This window comes from Fusarium sambucinum, chromosome IV (assembly GCF_050947815.1).
Source record: "Fusarium sambucinum isolate potato_lamoka chromosome IV, whole genome shotgun sequence".
NCBI lineage: Eukaryota > Fungi > Ascomycota > Sordariomycetes > Hypocreales > Nectriaceae > Fusarium > Fusarium sambucinum.
This window is the reverse complement of record NC_139291.1, coordinates 4,834,278-4,852,702: the sequence shown is the minus strand read 5'-3', so window position 1 is coordinate 4,852,702 and position 18,425 is coordinate 4,834,278. Positions and strand designations below refer to the sequence as shown.

Genomic DNA, 18,425 nt, shown 5'->3' with positions numbered 1-18,425 from the left:
AAAAAGGGGGAACGATATAAGCGAAGTTTGGCCTACAATTATGATCATTTGATGAGTATTGTTATACTCGCGGCGCTTTGGACTCAAAATTATTGAATTGAGGACTGAATATAGATGATATATTGACCTACGAATTCTCTAGTGCAATAGTATATCCTGATATAAAGAACCAACACAACGGCACAAGTCATCTCTGTCCGCCAAGTTTAGATGAACTGACGTTGAATTTCTCTGACTAACAAGTACAAGGCCTCATAGGCTCTCGCCCAAAAGGTTCCCACTCGAAACGGACTTCAACCTCTGACAGGGCAATTGATCATCACGGGGTTGGACGACCGCCAAGTTAAATATAGCTTCTCCGCGGAATCCCTATAAAAAGAGTGCACCCATCGCTGAATTTTCAATGGTATGAGTCGAGGAGAAGGAGACATTCGGGGAGTCAGAAAAATATGACGACTCGTCGTGGGTCGAAAGTTGAGCCGAACTGCCGATTGCGCGACGTCACATAACGAGACTATTTCTTACAATGTTTGTTTAAATAAGGTTGATTGCGCTTCCTGGAGCAACGAAGGCGCAATAACACCATACCGTTAGAGGCAACGGGTTCAGAACTCTTCTCAATTCCTTCCTTTCTTCCTCGACATGACTCTCTCGATAACCCCAGAAAACCTAGCAGATCTAGACTCCAGCGAGGTCACATATTCAGGCTCCGATACATTACCACAAGAGGCTCCTACAAATCTACAAGAAATCAAACACGATAAATATGGCAAGAATCGACGAGGATGGAGGAGAATTGTTGTCAACTTTGGGCCTTCATGGTTCACTGTGACCATGGGCACTGGCATCACGTCTATTTTGCTGCATAACCTACCTTATCAAGGACAATGGTTATTCTACATATCTGTTATAATATTCTGTCTGAATATTACCCTTTTTGTCTTGTTCAGTTGTATATCTGTCGTGAGATATACCTATTTTAAAGGGACATGGTCTTCAACGTTGCGACACCCCGGCCAGGCTGTTTTCCTTGGCAAGTGTTTGCTATGTTCAATTGACGAGATATTAAACTAACAATTGATTAGGAACAATTCCTGTTGGACTCGCGACTATAATCAACATGATCGTCTTTGTATGTGTCCCGGCCTGGGGTGATAACGCAGCACACCTTGCCTGGGCTCTTTGGTGGATAGACATTGTAATGGCTATGTCCTGCAGCCTTTACATACCTCATTGCATCATGCGCACTGAGGGTGTAAGTTAAGATCTTCAGTATTTCCCGTATTAGTTCTGATTACTGACACTGTGACAACTTAGATTGCACTCGAACAAGCCAATCCCACATGGCTTTTCCCTATCATTGCTGACATTGTCGCGTCTGGCTCCGGGGCTATAGTGGCCAATGTTCTTCCCAACGATCAGCATGCGATATGGACTGTTGTAACTAGCTATGTTCTCTGGGGAACGAGTGTACCTATGGCAGTTCTTATCCTGGCCATGTACTACAATCGACTCATGATACACGATGTCCTTCCAAGCCAGGCTGCTGTAACATCTTTCATCGCCATCGGACCTCTTGGCCAAGGCGCAGCAGCCATTCAACTCCTGGGCAAAGTCGCTTTAAAAATCTTTGAAAGGAACGATTTCATTCCCATGGCGCCCATCGCAGGACAATTCTTTTATCTTAGTGGCATCCTCACAGCCCTCATAATGTGGGGGTTCGCCATTTCATGGTTATTCTTCGCCCTCGCCACCATTGTCAGACGCGAATTGAAGTTCAGTATTTCTTGGTGGGCGTTTACTTTCCCTCTTGGGGTCTTTACTGTTTCAACCACCACTTTGGCACAAGAGCTTCCTTCGCAATTTTTCAAGGTTCTTGGAACCATATTTTCGGTCGTTGAGACTTTGCTATGGATCATGGTGGCTTGTATGACTACCAGGGCGACTTTGACCGGTGAACTGTTTCAGCCGCCTCCGGTTGAGGCGTGGGAGAAAAAAATGAAGGAAACTGAGAAGGTTGAAAAGGTTGAAGATTCTCCTGCTTAGACGCAAGGTTGTACACACGAGTACATATTCTTAATTCCCTGTGATATATTTATTTACATCTACTATGGTAATCTTATCAACCTAACACTTCTCGTTTTATTGTCCTTGTATGTTCAAATACTAGGCGGTTGAATATTAACTTGAGTTCAATAAGGATAACAGATACCGACCCGGAGCGGGGCCGAATAATACGGGAGACAGAGCAGGGGAGACTCCGGAGATGTCCCACATTTCCCGTTGGTCATTTGGGAATGAACAGTCAAACTGTCATTGCATTAGAGCCTCAAAAGTAACAACAAATTGAGCAACTGGCTACTAATCATTAAACATGATTCAGTCGAAGTATCACAGCTTTGAGTCCCCGGCAAACACTTCCCCTCTCCAATTGATTTAAGCTTCCCTTAGCTCTCCCATTATAGAGTGACAAAGTCCCCTAATCCAAGCTCCAGCTCCAGCTCCAGCTCCAGGGCCATTCCCCGCTGAAATCTTCACTGAGCTTAGCTCGGTTGGCACTAAAGAAGCAATTCGAATCTCGGCCTAAGAATTGCTCCACAGTCGCCATAGCTAGGTAGTATCCCTGTTCCATGCATGTCTCTGTCGCCTCCCATATCCGGTCCTTATCCTTATGCTGAGGCCAGATTGTCACACCCACAGCTGGAACCTGATTTCCCCATATTCCGTCATCTCCACCAGCTTCTCTTTTTCCCTCTTCTCTTCCTTCCATCCCCCATCTCCTCGTCTGCTCTCTCTATAGGTTATATCCAACATGTTCTTCAAGGCTTCTCTCCTTGCCCTCGCGGCATCTCACATCTTTGGCGCCGTCGCCCAGGTACGTGTCGCGCGACAGCTCCAATCGCACCAGAAAAGAAAGAAAAGACTAACAATCTTCCCTCATCCAGGACGCCCCTGATGCCAATGCCGCCCCCAAGGCTCCCCTTAAGGCCGAGATCAAGACTACTTTCCCCGAAACCGACATTCTCGGCGTAAAGCTCGTCAACGGTCGCCCTACCAAGGCTGTCATTGAGGTCACCAACCAGGACGCCAACCCCATCCAGGTTTCCTTCATCTCGGGCTCTCTGAACACTCTTAAGGACCTTCCCGAGGACAGCCCTCGTTACGCTAGCATCGTCCGCAACTTGACGGCCGTCCAGTACAACATTGAGGTCCCCGCTGGCGAGAAGAAGGAGCTTCCCTTCTCTTTTGCTCAGGACATGCAGCCTCAGGAGGTTCGCATCGAGCTCCAGGCTCTCGTTTCTGACTCCAACGGTGCCCTCCACGAGGTCTTGGTCCACAATGGCTCTGCCTCCATTGTTGAGGCCCCCACCAGCTTCCTTGACCCTCAGATGTATGATTCCTTTTCCTCCCATGTCCCAAGAGCAAGCTAACAACACCTTCAGCATCTTCCTCTACCTCTTCCTCTCTGCTGCTTTCGCCGGCACTCTCTACTTCGTCTACAAGACCTGGATCGAGGCCCTCTTCCCTCAGGCTAAGCGCCCCCGCACCAACAAGAAGGCCAAGAAGACCGTCGATGTTGCCGAGCCCCTCTCCGGTTCCGAGGCCGTCCCCATTGCCGACGTCTCTGGCAAGGACTACGACGAGAGCTGGATTCCTGACCACCACATCAACCGCCCTGTTGCCCGACGTGTCAAGTCTGGCGCCAGCGCCAAGGTCAAGCGAGTTGACTAAAGAGATGGAACATCTTCTTTCCACCCACCGCGTTATAATGCGCGTGTATTGTGTAGCGAAGCCATGTATCAAGTTTCATGGACAGGAGACGCATTTACCTAGGTACCTAGACTGGGGACGGTGGTATCATCAGGGACGATCCAATGCGTCAAAAAGACCAGGGTATAGGCTAAAAGCATTTGTTGTATATTACATGTACTACAAGGAACATCAAATAAATGATAATGATGTTTTTCAATGTTTGATGACAAGCCTTTTAACTGATGGTTATCAATTCATATGGTACTTTGTGCAATGCCTGCAGCACCTGGAGAGTGTGTCTTCAAAATTAGGTAATTCACATCAGCATAATGGGATAGTTGTTAGATTACAAATGATATAAATCTTCCTCTACCTTGACAGTCATGTATATAACCTCTCTGAACTCATCATGTACATCTAAGCCCTATTTAAATACACGTTCATCAAATTTGTGTCTAGTTGGCAGTACTATTCCTTCCATCAGCTGCCTCTGCTGCCAGATACCCCATGACGGCCTTTTCCTGTGCCCTGGTATCCCTCTCAGGTCCATCGCTCTTTCGAGCGACATGCCCAAACAGGCACTCCCACAGATCATCCTCCTCTACATTCTCACCAGCTGTTTTGTCCTTGCTCATCAGGCGTGCAAGAGAGGCTTGCTCGAGCTCGAGCGTGTTAGCCGCCTCGATGTTCGCATCGAGTAGCTCTGGAGTTGACTCCTTCGATTTTCCCTTATTGATACGGCCCATATGTTCCATTCGCCTTTGTACCGAGAGGTTGTAAATTGACTCCTCAACTGTGCCGGATACCAGATAAAGCCACACAGTTGTCTCGTGCATCTGACCAATACGGTCTACACGTGCGATAGCTTGGAGCTCAAGGGCGGTATTAAGGAGGGGTTCACAGAGAAAGACATGACTTGCGTTAACGAGGTTGAGGCCACTGGAGTGCGCTCTAGCATGGAGGAGAAAGCACTCAACCGAAGCATCTTCTTTGAAACGTTTGATGCCACCCGAATTGTCGATGGACGTGTGCCCAATCCCGAATCGGGCGAAAGCATTCTGCAAAATGCCCAGAAATCCCTTGTACTGTGAGAAAACGATTGACTTTGCTCCGGGGTCTGATTCTCTTAGCCACATTAGATGCTTGACAAGGGTGTCAACCTTTGTAGTAAACGAAGGTCCGTCCAACTCAATATTCTGGATCTCGGCGAGCTTATCCGCGTTGAACTCTGAGTAAATCCCTGTCTTTTTTTTAAGTATATTTTGCTTTTGTTGCGGGCTGCTCTCGGTGCTGTCATGTACTTCGTCTGGATTGTCGCCATGTATTTTAAGCTGCTGGGGGTTGATGATGATGTCGTGTAAATTAGAAGACTTCAGCTTCTTTTTACACACAGGGCAGTTATGGTGCGATTTAAACCATAGCATCATGCATTCTTTGCAGAACTGATGACCACATACGGTAAGGACACCGATTGTGAATGAGGTCTGACAGATAACACACATCCGTGGCTCGTTAGACTTGTTTCCTGCTTCCTTGAGATGCAGAACTAACAGGGAAGTTAGCTAGTCAAATGGGAACGAGGGGCTTGTAAATCACTTACGGTATCTGTGTTTGGCTTCTGCTGCAGAAAGCTTCTGGTGAAAGTTATCCTCGGTCTCCTTCATCTTCTTCTCAATTGCATCGGTAACAGGAGGGCCCTCGTAAGGGAGAACGCTGTCGGAAACAACTTGCAACTGGCGATAGTACTCTAAGCGTAGGTTCATAATGGTCTTGAAGTTGTCAACCTCTGCTTCAAGAGCCAGCTTGCTTTGTGCATTCATGATTTCCTGTGTCGCTCTGAGCTGTCGATCTACAATTCTGCCCTCCATGATACCTCGTGTTGTATCTTTTGAGAGTTTTGAAGTCAAGGCCCGAAATTCGCCGATAACCTTTCTCATTGATGTTGAGTTCGGTTTCGTCTGGTCTCGTAATATCATTAGATTAATCAGTTTCTCTGGAGCTGGTCCGTTGCCGCTTTCTGCCAGTTTCAGCGATGTCTTTGTTTCGTGTTTGATCAGCTCATTCGTCTGTCCCGTCAGAGCATCCTGTCGATCAGCAATGACGGCTCCAAGAGTTTGAACATATACCATAAGCTCGTCTTGAATCTTAGCTGACTCGCCATATTCTTCGCCAGTTGTTTCAGCGTCGCCTTCTTCATCAACCAGGGGTTTCAGGAGTAGCCCAACAATATGTTCCCTCAACTCGTCGATCAGATTGGCTTGGTCATTCAATTCGCCGTACAGTGTCTCCAAGTCATCAAGGATGCGACCACTCTCGATGCCCCGTTCATCGCTGACTGTGAGGTCTGGGATCTCGACAAAAGATTGCTCGGATGCCTTTTGTGCTAGCTTGGCCATCGAACGAGTTGCTTTGCGGTGGGATTCGCGTAGAATTTCTCTACGGATGACTTTCGCTTCTTCGTATCCATCATCCTCGAACTTCTTCATCTGATGAAAACGTTCGGAATCCGGCTCAACCATTTCAGGGTTCTCTCGAATTTGAAAGTATGCATTCGCACAGAAAAAGACAGCTTTGTGTTCCATCTCCAATGCAGATCGAAGACGTCGTCGGCTTTCGTTTAACTGTCCCTTACCCTCAACTTCAACATCGTCATCATCGGTCTCTATACCTAGGTCATCGGCGTTGGCAACTGCATAACCTCCACCTCTCCGGTCTCTTAGCAATATCTCAAGCTCTGTTCGCGCATCAGAAACGAGCTTTCGAGTCTTGTCGCGAACTGATTTCCAAATCTCCAAAGCCTCTTGTACTCGTGGGCTATTTTCGTGCAGCTGGCCCCGTGTGAGTCGACTTGACAAATAAGCCCTTTCATCCGTTCGAATAGCGCTTTCGCTCTGTTCGAGCATTGCATCCAAGACCTCATCAATAGTTCTCATCGGCCGGTTCTTGTTATTACCGAGTGTTCGACGGTTATAGCTTCCAACTTCAGGGTGCAATGCAGTTTGTCTTAACCGCACCAGCCAAGTTCTCATGCTAGCTGTATGATCATCCGGATCCCAATCTTCCACAAGCGGTGCTCCGTCGAGGCTCAATGCGCAAGCTTCTGCCATATCCCGGTAAAGTGACTGATAGTGTTGCTCTTCGACAGCTGTGAACGGCATACTGATAACATACCGTTTTTGAGGAGGGATAACCAGCTCGTCTCTGACCATTGACTTCGTGTGTCGGAGAGTGACCTTGTTGAATAAACGCTGGAAACCAGACTTGTTCCAATGTAGTAGATGGTTCCAGGCGCTGTTCATCGAGCAGTATGGCTCATACTGCAAGAAAAGCAGTAAGCCTTGAAGGTCTTGAACACTGTTCTTCACAGGAGTACCGGTGATACCCCAAGCGTTGACTCTAGGGATAACACGAGCCACTTTGGCCGCCTGGCTGTAGCCATTTTCAATCATCTGTGCTTCATCTAGGCAAATACGCCACCATGAAATCTGGGTAAGGGGAGATATCGGTCGCTGGTACACTCGGGCATGTCGACGCGAGCGTTCCGAGGGCGCAGTTGTATAGTGAAGCTCGGAAGAAAGTACTGAGTAGGTAGTGATGACTACATCGTGACCAGCAAGCTCGTTAACAACATGCTCTTCGTCTTCGTCTGCGATACTCTTCCGGCCTTCATAAACCTCGACGCTCAAGCCAGGAGCATGGCGACTAATCTCAGATGCCCACTGATCTCTAAGTGATGGGGGTGTCACAATCAGCGTAGCTCCAGTTGGCGTGAGTTTGGCTTGGGCCTCATCGATGCTCTGTGTCAGGGGCCTTGATCTTGCATGAAGCATGATTAAGCCGAGAACCTCCAGGGTTTTGCCTAGTCCCATCTCTTCGGCCAGAATGCCGCCTTTGATCGAGGCTTCCGCTTCCCGAAATAGCGCCAGGTCTCTTGTGACGGTGTGAAGTGTTTCACTCAAGTAGTATTCTTGCCCATTCAGATCTGCAAATTTCTCGAAGTCGTATACGTTCTCTCGATCGCTGGCTGTGTATGGGACAATGCCGCCGCTTGCTTCGGACCACTGCACGCCTTCGCGCTGTAACAACCATTGTAACGACCTTTTTTGATACGGGAATAATATTGACTCCATGGCACTGATTTGAATAGTTTCCGCTACTTTATCATCCTTTGGAGGGACAAAAGCAGCATCATAAAAGTCCATGAGGGACCATCCTGGTTGATACGATGGACTAGCTGAGGGAGAGCCGCGTAATATGAAGTTGATGAGTTTCTGACTTTCCGTGCGATCCGTGGTTGATCTTTGGTGTGAGTGAAGTGACGGAGAATCGTTCCAGTAAAAGTTGTAGCAAAATGACAATTTAACCCGCTTTCCCTGCCATTCAAGTTTCATGTCGACTGTAGTCCATATTTCGTTAGGCCGAGATGGTCGATTAGAGTCTTGGGATAGGTGGTTCAGATTTTTTACATGGTTGTCTGATTCTAATCTTCGGAGACCGATGGTTGCGCGGAAAGGGTCAACTGGGCAGTCTTTAGATGAAGAAAAGAACAGCCGGCTGTCACGCAAAGAAACTCTCATAAGCTTCTCAACCTCCTTGCAGGAAACAGATGTTTGGGAAGACGCTGTGCATTGTCGGGTTACAGTGAAATTGGCCTTTGCGACCAAAAGAGAGGTATCTAGCTTGCGCCGCTTAGTAGGCGGCTCGGGGGTTTGCGCTGAAGGTTCATTCTCAGAGTTCGCAATCTTTACCAAGCGTTCCACAAGAGATTCTGGTATTAAATCTGTCGATCGAAGTGAGCAAGCGTGTTCAAGAACATAAATGAAGAAGAAAGAAGGATTCACAACTTGGCTATGATAACCCATAGATAGGTGTTTGAACATTTAAACAGAAATTTGATAAAAACAATATTAAAAAAAAAGGTTCCAACAATAAAAGTAAACTTATCCGTGGTTACAAAATAATACTTCGATAGTCGAGAGAAAGTATGCATGTATAAGAAGAACTCACCATCGATTCCAACATGTAAGTGAACGCCAGGTTGTGGGACAGGACGCCTGGCTGTTTGCTTTGCTCGAGCCATCACTAGAGTTTTTTGTTCCTGTCATTGACCTTCAAAGGGCTCTGGATGGAAAAGTAACACCGCCTTCAAATCTGGTGGTGTTTTTGATGGCAACTCCGGTTTGATGAAGTTGTAGAAAGGACAAAGAAGGTAGAGCAATGAAGGTCCTCGAGGGTGGAAGCCTAGCGCGTTCCCACACAGAGCCAATTGGAAACCTTGTTTGAGCGCGCCACACCTCAATGTGGCACTGTCAGCCACTTGCTGACATAAGGAGATACCTTGTCAAATTTCGAGATCAACGTTCATCGGCTTGTGAGACTTTGACGTTTACTCTGGAGAGGCGCTGAACTGGTTGCCATTCAACCCATTGGACACTGTGAGTTCGATCTTCATGTCCGGTTCGTTCTCAGTCTACGAATTCTAATATCATGTGTCTAGCAAAATGAAGGGCGAACGACTCAGGTCAACATTTGGCTTGCTTCTGCAGAGCGGCAGCGCCTTTTCAAGGACAGGACAAATCCGACAACTTCACAAGACACGTCCTGCGCACCCGATCCCTAAGCCAGTGCCATTCGTCCCCGATGTGCCGACTTTCCTCACCCTTATCGGCCGCGGCCTCAACAAATACGCCAACAAGTTCCCCTCATGGAACGCTCTCTTCTCCCTCACCTCGCCGGAACTCAAGGAGCTGGGCATCGAACCACCAAGAAACCGCCGCTACCTTCTACACTGGATGCAGAAATATAGAAAGGGCTCCCTGGGACCTGGTGGGGACTTCCAACATGTGAAGAACGGAGAAGCTGTTCTGAGGATTGCGACACCACCTCCACAGACCTTGAAAGACACGAAATGGGTTGTTAACGTGCCCCACGATATCGACCCTGCGGAGGGTGAAGCTGCCGAAACTTCTCCCAAGAAGAGAAAGAAGCCCGCAGCGCAGGCTGGGTCACAACTAGTGCGGCCAAACGGATACAAGGTCGTGGGCGCCCAGACGATCGCTGGGCCTTATGCCAAGCCTTTGCCTGGCGCTTCAGGAGTCGTTGTCAAGGTCACGGAGGGGATGTGGGAGGACCGCCAGGGTCGCAAGATTGACGGTGGTGAGCGCAGAAGGGCCGAGACCCGGTTCAAGAAGAGGTCTGCGGAGCGAAGAGCTGAGCGTGAAGCTGAGATGTTGGCCAAGATGTAATAGTTGCACAACGGCCAAAAGATACGGCATGTACATTTACTACTGTAGTTTTAGCAGATATGACTGGGGCTTATGGACAGCTGAGCAAAAGCATGTTTTACTCAAACATCGCTCTTGGGTTATCTGATGTCGTGAAACGAAACTTGACCAAGATGCAATGATATATGATATTATGTTCCTAAAACTACGTGCTACTGATGCCTCGTCTTGAAAAGACAACTCAGATACCGTATTGTGGCATCCATGCTGGAAAGGCTACCTCTCCCTGACATTCATTATGCTTTTGGTGCTACCATTGTGAACTAATGGATTTCAAATGCATGCCTGACCCTTATGACTCAGTATCCCCAGTATCCCAAACTTGCAGCCGAAAGTTATTCTGTCACGTTTTTAATTTATACATCGACTCGGTAGGAAAACGGGGCCATGAGTTCGTGGTTGTTGCTGTCACTGGTTATGAAACTGTACATTAGCCTTACCCTATACCCAGCCAGATGTTTTAAATCTACCGAATTACGATATATCAACGTTCATCTAGAGGTAGTTCATTAGTTGTGAATTTCACATTAGACAATTTTCTTTCTCTGTTCTCCCATCATGCATCTGTTCACATTTTCCACCCAATTGATCAGTTGACGAATCACTAGTGGTGGCCCCCAACCTATGGCCTTAGAGTTTCAGCCATCGAGGAACCTTTGTTTGGCATACCGAACATGGCGGATGAGGGCAAATAGAAAGCTCTGGCCCTCCAGTGTCAAGTTAAGGTGAAGTTTAACACGATGCAATATTGCAGAGGCTGCCTAAATTTGGCTTACAACAAGGTTGTATCACCAGAAGATGGACGTCGATCATCTGATATCACCGATACAACGTATGAACAAACCAAGACGAGCTGAAAGTCACTCATTTGATTGATAATCAACCCTGAATAAACCGACGTTTCCTGGGAGTTTTCTAGCGACGGCAGATCGCCATATTGCACTGGTCACGCACGCCCTTGGAGGGACATGCATGTACCTGGGCTACAGTACAGTCACCTTGTCATTTCCCACTGTACAGTATGACTCTTTTTTATGCTTGAGAGACTGAATATCTTTGTTTCATGTTAGTGACGCAGTGCATTGAACCCTCCACAGAGGTATGTCATTGAAGGATGCCGTGCGAATGCGAACTTGTAATGGTTGTTACTCCGGTAGGGCTGGAAAGTGACAGTGTCGGTGCTCGGCTCGGACTAGGAAGATAGGTTCAAACTTGACATCATCTAAATGACTGCCTAGCAATAATAATAGCGACGTGTCCTTATATCTTGTCTAATTATGCATGGATAAGACAGGTCATGATGTGGAAGCCTCAAGGCAGCGAGTTAGACTACGCAAGGCAACCCTTTCAGGAACTCCCCGATAATTCTAACGGCCGCATTGTGAAGCATTTTATTAGACGGTGTGCAAAATACTGATAATGTACAGTGTCTGCAGGTCCAGGAATGATCTTAGCTAATAAACGTGTCCAAATCCTCGGGACAGAGACCGTTCCTAATAACGTTTTAGTTGTACCGTGGTTCCTAAGTTAACGCGATGACTCTTAGAGACCCCTGTCCTTCTCGTCTATGTACCCTAGCACGCAAGATCCGGGAATTTCGGATCGACAGTGACATAATTACAAGGATTCAGTGAAACGAGTTCCCTAAATATTTAGTATTGGAATTGAGTTTTGAACTCACGAATTCACAAAATCAGAATTGGGTCACAAGGTAATTAAATCAACATGCCTCAAGTTAGTTATACTTGTTTGTACCGTATAAGCCATAGCATCCCATGCCCTCAATTGAGAAGGGCCCGTTCTCTAGCGCATTCATATCATTCAGTTCCCTCGTGGCAGGAAACTAAACTAGGCTCTGCGCTCCTCGTCTGTTTCCTCCGTCCCTGTCGTATATCTCGCTCTCGGCCCATGATACCCGTTTACTTCACTATTTCAGGGCGAGTGGCTTGGCAACGCGGCTTTTCTCATCACTAGTCACCCGGTACCAGAGTTGACAGCCAAGGTTGGTGGTGAATCCTGCATGACAGGGCATGGCAGGTTGCGAATGCAAAAGACAAGGGACCTTGCAGAGGATGCGCGTGCAGAAGATACATACGTATTCTCTTTCATTAAACAGCTCTTTGGCGCAGATGTTGTACGTGGGCACATACGTACTGTGCTTCCCAATTCGTCTTACTTGAATTAGCTGGACCCCAGACTATAGGTAGTCTAGGGAAGGCCAGGGAACGTTTGTAACTCAGGTACTGCAGGTGAGTGATTACAAGGTTTCTCGAGTATGACTCCTACGCCGTCATGGGTCTAAACATGTGCATGTATGTACATGACCTGACGTACAGCAGATAAACCAGCTCCACGACTCTTAGACTGTGATAGTATACGCATACGTATTCTGTGCACCACGGGACCTCATGGCCTCAGTCACCAAGGAGGATTTCGGATCTGATATCGTTTGCCAAACAACTTTTCTGTCACATCCTATACCCCCACACGCCCCTTTGCTCGCATCCTATTCGATACCCAACACCATCCTAGGCTTAGACTTTCTCGGGTGCTATACTCTAAGCATAAGTTGCTCCCCCTGTGGAGTGTTCCAGGGCTGATGTGAATCCTCCTTGTTAGTCAAGCGACTGCTACAGTCTAACCTATGAGACCAAGTGTAGACTTGCATCCACCAATGGCCAAATTTCCCATACGCATTTGCCTTGTGCCCTACTCGTAATCTCCATACGTCAATTCCGCCTACCTAACTCCGCCGTTCATCTTGACCCTCCATTACCTCACACCCAATTCTCGAGAAACAGTCAAGCCTCACCCCCGGTCCTGGCCGATTCCCCCGTCCCGCTGTCGCATGGGTCATAGTTACTGGGCTCCTAAGGTACAGCCTATAACTGTCCAGGGTGTGTTTTTCTAGGCTTCTTAAAAATGTTGTTGCCTTATAGATACATGTATGTGGCCTTGCCCTTAGTTTCAACTTTTGTTCATGTCCTATTGTAAGAGCCTCAAGTTGAATCGACTACAAGACAAGGCATAATCCTTTTACTTGATCATTGTTTATTATCATATCCCCATGATCCAAGAATTAGGTGTGTCCTGTATCAGCACTATTTGGACCACATCCTCTCTTGACAACACCAATCTCTTTAAACAACAACTCTAATTCATACATCAAAATTCTGTATCCTAGATGCTATCCTGTCACTGGCATCAACAGTACGATCTCTGGTTCCTGAACATTTCTCCTATATGAAGTTCTTGGAGTAGATGTCCGCGTCGGAGCAATCGCTATCAGACCTACAAACACCAGAAATTCACATCCAGAGTCCTTCACCTGAGGTTACAAATCAAGAGACTTCGACAAAGAAAAAGTCAAGCCACAAACACTCCTATTCTTCAAAGCTTGCAACACCACATCAGACAAGGTCAATTCCTTCGACTGCCAAGAACAAGGAAAAGGTGTCTTCAGCGAAGCATTCGCAACCCCCTGAAAAGAGCAAGATGGGTGGAAGCTCACGACACAGCTCGCATGGCCCTCATAGCTCACATAGCGCTCATAACGCACACAAGGGCAGCTCATCATCACATTCTTCTAAAAAGTCAAAGTCGACCCCAATAGATGATCTCGACTGGTCAGAAATCACAGATCCTGAAGAAAGACGAAGAGTCCAGAACCGAATCGCTCAGCGCAAATTCCGTAAGATTTCTGAAAGTATATGAGTATTCAAGACGCTAACAGAACTGTCTAGGAGAAAAGGCACGAGAAAACAAGGAGAGAACAGAACGAGATTCTCGAAACCAGGAATATGCTGGTAACAGCTATCGGATTCCTTCTGCCAATGACTTCAGCTCCTACTCGGAACCCTCAGGTCTTCCGTGGGGCAGTATGAACATTGGTCCCTTTGTAGGGAGAAGCCAAGAGGCTGAGAGTCGACACAGCAGCAGTAGGAGAGGAACACTCAGCGCAGACGATAGCTTTGCGACAGCTACATACGGGGCTTCACCGTCCTACAACGCGCAATGGACGCAACAAGCTTATGGCGAGAGCAATGGAGGAGATGAGATGTACTATGACGATTACTATATGTACAACCCGAGCCCAGAGCAATAAACTGGGATAAAACTACTGTAAGGCCATTCCCTGTTTCTTCAAAACGCCACCTAACAATGTGTACAGCGAACCAACTAACATACAAAGATTGATGTCTCACGATTAATGCTATTATACGAAATACTATACACACTCTTCTCCGGAGCTTCATTCGAAACACCCCGCTCTTTTATACACTTTCGGTGTTTTTTGGGACGGAATTCTATTATTGGAAGCGGCTGAGACTTGAGACGACTTAATACAAGACGGCCAGGGATGGCCATACAAGTCGAGGAATTAAACTTAATACTAAGATAAAAGGATTCACCTTCTCTCCTTCCTTTTATTTTTTCATTTATAGATCTTGTTGTAAAATACTGTTACTTATTGTACTTTGATACTGGAGTTGGGGACGGGGATGAAAGGAGGGTAAACTCCACACAATCAGACAAACACTTGATTCATTGACCTAATTATACCTCCAGTACTTATATGCAAGTTATCTTGTTATTTTCTCGGTAAACTTATGAATTGAAGGATACTATCTCACAAGAAGTGCATTGGTGAATAAGAACAAGCTGTCGAAAAGCTAAAAGCCATTCAACCAGGCTCATCACTGCCCGAGTCCCACCGCCATCTATATACGAGTTCCTTCCACTTAAATTGACTCACTCAAAAGATTTTTTTTGGCTCTCGAAGAAGTGCCTAGATATCTTGGTACCTACTATTCTTAAAACATGGAATTTTGGAATATGTATGGGCAGAAACTGACAGGCCCTCAGGGTACCAGAAAGGTTAGCCACCAGCATCATAAGAGACGAAATTAGCAGGTCAGTTTATGCTACTTAGACCATAGTTCTCAGACAACTTATTTTTGTACCGTAAGACTTAGGTGGCTAACTTTTCTGCAACCCACCAGCAGGCTAACAAGCTAACAGGATCAGGATGTTTGGCGTACTTATAGGTAAACCAGCGATTGCCTAATTGGGAAACCAGTGGTTCCTGCCTCCACCCATGCTTATATCCCTGTCACTTTCCCTACCGCCCGGCAGAAAAAGTGATTCTGACAGGAAAGCGCATTCCTTGAAGCTATCGTCAATTTCTTTGCGCCATTCATCATAACAAGACTTCACGATACATTGTGCCTTGCGGGAATCCTGTGAATAAAAGCTTCGCATCTGATTTTTTCAAATTCTCCGACACGCATCTTCTAAACTCTCAAGTCAGCATCATGGCGTCGCGCAACGACCCCGAGGCGAAGGCTCACAAGGGTATGTTGACTTGCCGTTTGAAACTTGCTCCTATCACACTTCTATCTGCCCACCGAATGTCTCAACCCGTATCTAACTTATGTGTCAATCAGCCAAGACCTTGAAGCCCAGAAAGGACAAGGCAGCCATGCTGGAGAAGCGTAAGGCCAAGCGAGCTGCCAAGGCAGAGAAGCGCGCTGAAAAGGCCAAAAAGGCCAAGGTTAATGCTGAGGCTAAGAAGGTCGTTGGTGGTAACCCTCGAAAGGAAAAGTACAGTGCAAAGAAGAAGGTTGTGAGTGATGAAAAGAGGAAGGCGAAGCTCAAGACTCGCGCCGAAAAGCTACAGAAGAAGGCAGACACCTTGTTCAACGAGGCAAAGAAGGCTGCTGCCCAGTACCAGGCTTTGCTCGATGCCGAGGTAAGGTAGTCCTTTGAAACTTACTGGCCTACATGCTGACAGCTCCATATAGAAAAACGCGACTGAGTCCAAGCCTGAACAGGATAGTGACAACGACGATTCCGATTCCGATTCCGACACTTCTTCGTCTGATGCTTCAGAGGCTTCTGACGCCTCCGAGGACAAGGGTGGTGTTCCTGTGAATCAGGAGCCCAACGAAGTTCCTCAAGACATCCCTGCCGACGAGATCGTTATGAAGCATCGTCGATTGAGTAACGCTGGTTCCGAGCGAAGCCGCGTCTCCGTCGCTGATGTTCCTTTGGAAGCAGAGGAGCCGAAGAGCTCCAAGAAGGATAAAAAGAACAAGAAGGAAAAGAAGGTGAGTGTTGTCGAGCCTGAGGAAGCCAAGGAGGAGGCCAACAAGTCTACATCCGAGCATGAGGAACCTGAGGTTTCGGACAAGAAGGCTAAGAAGGCCGAGAAGAAGCGCAAGCGAGAGGCCGAAGCCAAGGCCAAGGCAGAGAAGGGATCTGAAGAACCCACTGCTCAATCTGAGCAGTGGCAGGTTGATGGTCTCGAAGGCGGTTCTGCTCGACAGGCCAAGTTCCTACGACTCTTGGGAGGTAAGAAGGCGGGTGGTGCCGCCCCCGCGGCTCACAGTTCTGCCTCCAAGGGCGCATCTGATTCTACCAAGGCCGAAGCCGATATCCAAAAGCAATTCGAGGCTGGCATGAAGATGAAGAATGAGGCTGGAAGTAAGCGCCGCGGTCTTGGTGCTTAATTCTTTGAGGACTTGGAACTAGTCTAAGCTTGAGAGCGAAGCTCAAGACTTCAACAAACTCCCTTATACCAAGGGCTGGTATTTTGATCGCATGATTCATGGCATGGCGTCGGGTAGACAAAAAGGCAAAGAAAGAAACCCCTTGTTTTAATCTTCGAAAAGAAATTGATTTATATTAAATCCAGTTTGCGCCTATTCTCCTCAAGTCAAGTTCCATTTGATATCAAGACAGCTGCTCCAACAGTGAAATACAGTAAAGGCCCTGCCCCCTTTTGAGCTCCTTTGGATTGTGGACTGGTGACCCACGCTTGTATATAGACCGCACGGCGCCAAGGCCGTCAACACCTCTTATATCTCCAAAGAATTACAATGCCACCGCTTGATTGGGGTATTTGTGTTGTTTTTTTTTTGTTTTTTTTTGCGTTTTATAGTACGGAGAGGTTGCATCGAAGAATAGGTTTAACCGAAGAATCGGGAGAGACCCTCGAAGACAAGACCGCCGAAGATGACGAAGCCGAGGACACCTAAAGAATATTATTAATACGTTAAGCTTTATAACAAAGCTTTGTTAGCTCGAATACTTACTGAGCCAGAACATAGAGATGGGTGACTTCTGGACCTTCTCAACCCTCTTCTTGACTTGTTGCTCGGCCTTGCCCATCTTGTTCTCATTGCCCTTGGCAAAGGCCTCGTTGCGTCGTCGTTGCTGGGGAGTTTGCGCCTGCGAACAAAATATTATATTAGCTCCTTCTCCATCATGAGATCGACACTGTCGAGTCAGGGTCCCGCGAGTTAGCGACGTACCATTGTGTCTGAAGGGTTGAAGTGTTGACGATTGAAGGAATCGAAAAGACAGAAGTACAAAGATTGAGTGTATAGGAGTGAATAAGTCGCAGAAAATGAATTACTTCGGATATGGAAATTGCGCGTGTTCAAGTTCAAGTACTAGTTCGGAGATCGACTAGGGGACAGATTTCAGAGGCCCTGTAAGTTAAATGGGTTGCTAACAATTTTGGGGACATGTGTTCCTTTCCCCTTATTACGGGACGCGAGGTGGAAACTGGAGTGTCTCATTCCCCCACCGGCCCCGCCCCCACTCAACGCAACTCACGCCACAGCTTAAATGTGGCTGTGCTTCTGCGAATGAAGCTTATCGATTGCTTTGCGATTATTCAATGTTCAATTCACTGCGCATCAACAACATGATTTCCACGGCATTGACAAGGCTACGGCCTGCGATTGCGCCAAAGATCGCTTATAACAAGGGTCTCTATATCGTTAGCAGAAGAACGTACGCGAGCAAAAGTCAACCCAGCCCAACAGTACGCATACCAGTTCATACACTTGGAGCTTGTATTGACAACGTTGTAGTCTCAGTTCTATCGCACATTCACACGACCGATCGCAAAGACACTTCTCATCGCTGTTTTCACGTACCAGCTTGCTTATTGGTCATGGGTGAAGCTTGAGACAGACGAGGTCCGCGCCGAACGAGATGGTTCGTCTTAAAGGATGCTTGCGACAACAGGCCGGCTGACCTTTCTCTTGTAGCGACGATCGAGAAATTGGAAACAACGATCAAGGAGTACGATGCTGCAACAAAGGCAAACAAGGCTTAGACCCCGTGCTATGGTGAATGTGGTTGAATCATCAGATGATAAACGAATGATTTCCATGTATGGCTGTTCTTTGCAGTATCGATATACCAAATCGTTGAATAGAATTACAAAAGCCTATCTAAAACGACCTCATCTTACATATAACACTAACAAAGTCTATAAACCTCGAGAAAGGTACCTCCGAAATTGGTCAACCATAACATACCAATTCATCGCGGTACTTTCGCCAAGGGTTCAAGTTAACGCCATCTTAAACT

General features: G+C 47.1%; 8 protein-coding genes across 8 annotated transcripts; 6 read left to right on the top strand and 2 right to left on the bottom strand.

Moving 5' to 3' along the window:
* Positions 1-642: 642 nt before the first annotated feature.
* On the top strand, positions 643-2,046 carry FSST1_001642 (voltage-dependent anion channel-domain-containing protein; the record flags this gene model as incomplete). Its single annotated transcript, XM_083227554.1, has 3 exons — positions 643-890; positions 1,219-1,255; positions 1,318-2,046. 3 exons carry the CDS (start codon positions 643-645, stop codon positions 2,044-2,046), a joined length of 1,014 nt encoding a protein of 337 aa, XP_083091824.1.
* Positions 2,047-2,812: 766 nt separating this feature from the next.
* Positions 2,813-3,732, top strand: FSST1_001641 (uncharacterized protein; the record flags this gene model as incomplete). The annotated part of the gene is made up of 3 exons (XM_083227553.1): positions 2,813-2,875; positions 2,946-3,391; positions 3,444-3,732. 3 exons carry the CDS (start codon positions 2,813-2,815, stop codon positions 3,730-3,732), a joined length of 798 nt encoding a protein of 265 aa, XP_083091823.1.
* Positions 3,733-4,208: 476 nt separating this feature from the next.
* On the bottom strand, positions 4,209-8,833 carry FSST1_001640 (E3 ubiquitin-protein ligase IRC20; the record flags this gene model as incomplete). Its single annotated transcript, XM_083223842.1, has 2 exons — positions 4,209-5,299; positions 5,354-8,615. 2 exons carry the CDS (start codon positions 8,613-8,615, stop codon positions 4,209-4,211), a joined length of 4,353 nt encoding a protein of 1,450 aa, XP_083091822.1.
* Positions 8,834-9,254: 421 nt separating this feature from the next.
* On the top strand, positions 9,255-9,998 carry FSST1_001639 (mitochondrial 37S ribosomal protein mS41; the record flags this gene model as incomplete). The annotated part of the gene is made up of 1 exon (XM_083227552.1): positions 9,255-9,998. One exon carries the CDS (start codon positions 9,255-9,257, stop codon positions 9,996-9,998), a length of 744 nt encoding a protein of 247 aa, XP_083091821.1.
* A 3,300-nt stretch (positions 9,999-13,298) lies between these two features.
* FSST1_001638 (bZIP transcription factor) lies at positions 13,299-14,142 on the top strand (the record flags this gene model as incomplete). The annotated part of the gene is made up of 2 exons (XM_083227551.1): positions 13,299-13,728; positions 13,781-14,142. 2 exons carry the CDS (start codon positions 13,299-13,301, stop codon positions 14,140-14,142), a joined length of 792 nt encoding a protein of 263 aa, XP_083091820.1.
* Positions 14,143-15,352: 1,210 nt separating this feature from the next.
* Positions 15,353-16,549, top strand: FSST1_001637 (small acidic protein family-domain-containing protein; the record flags this gene model as incomplete). Its single annotated transcript, XM_083227550.1, has 3 exons — positions 15,353-15,392; positions 15,485-15,789; positions 15,842-16,549. The coding sequence occupies 3 exons, from the start codon at positions 15,353-15,355 to the stop codon at positions 16,547-16,549; spliced, it is 1,053 nt and encodes a 350-aa protein (XP_083091819.1).
* A 459-nt stretch (positions 16,550-17,008) lies between these two features.
* Positions 17,009-17,356, bottom strand: FSST1_001636 (RAMP4 family protein; the record flags this gene model as incomplete). Its single annotated transcript, XM_083227549.1, has 3 exons — positions 17,009-17,073; positions 17,135-17,270; positions 17,354-17,356. 3 exons carry the CDS (start codon positions 17,354-17,356, stop codon positions 17,009-17,011), a joined length of 204 nt encoding a protein of 67 aa, XP_083091818.1.
* Positions 17,357-17,751: 395 nt separating this feature from the next.
* Positions 17,752-18,168, top strand: FSST1_001635 (uncharacterized protein; the record flags this gene model as incomplete). Its single annotated transcript, XM_083227548.1, has 3 exons — positions 17,752-17,871; positions 17,921-18,047; positions 18,101-18,168. 3 exons carry the CDS (start codon positions 17,752-17,754, stop codon positions 18,166-18,168), a joined length of 315 nt encoding a protein of 104 aa, XP_083091817.1.
* Between the last annotated feature and the right edge of the window lie 257 nt (positions 18,169-18,425).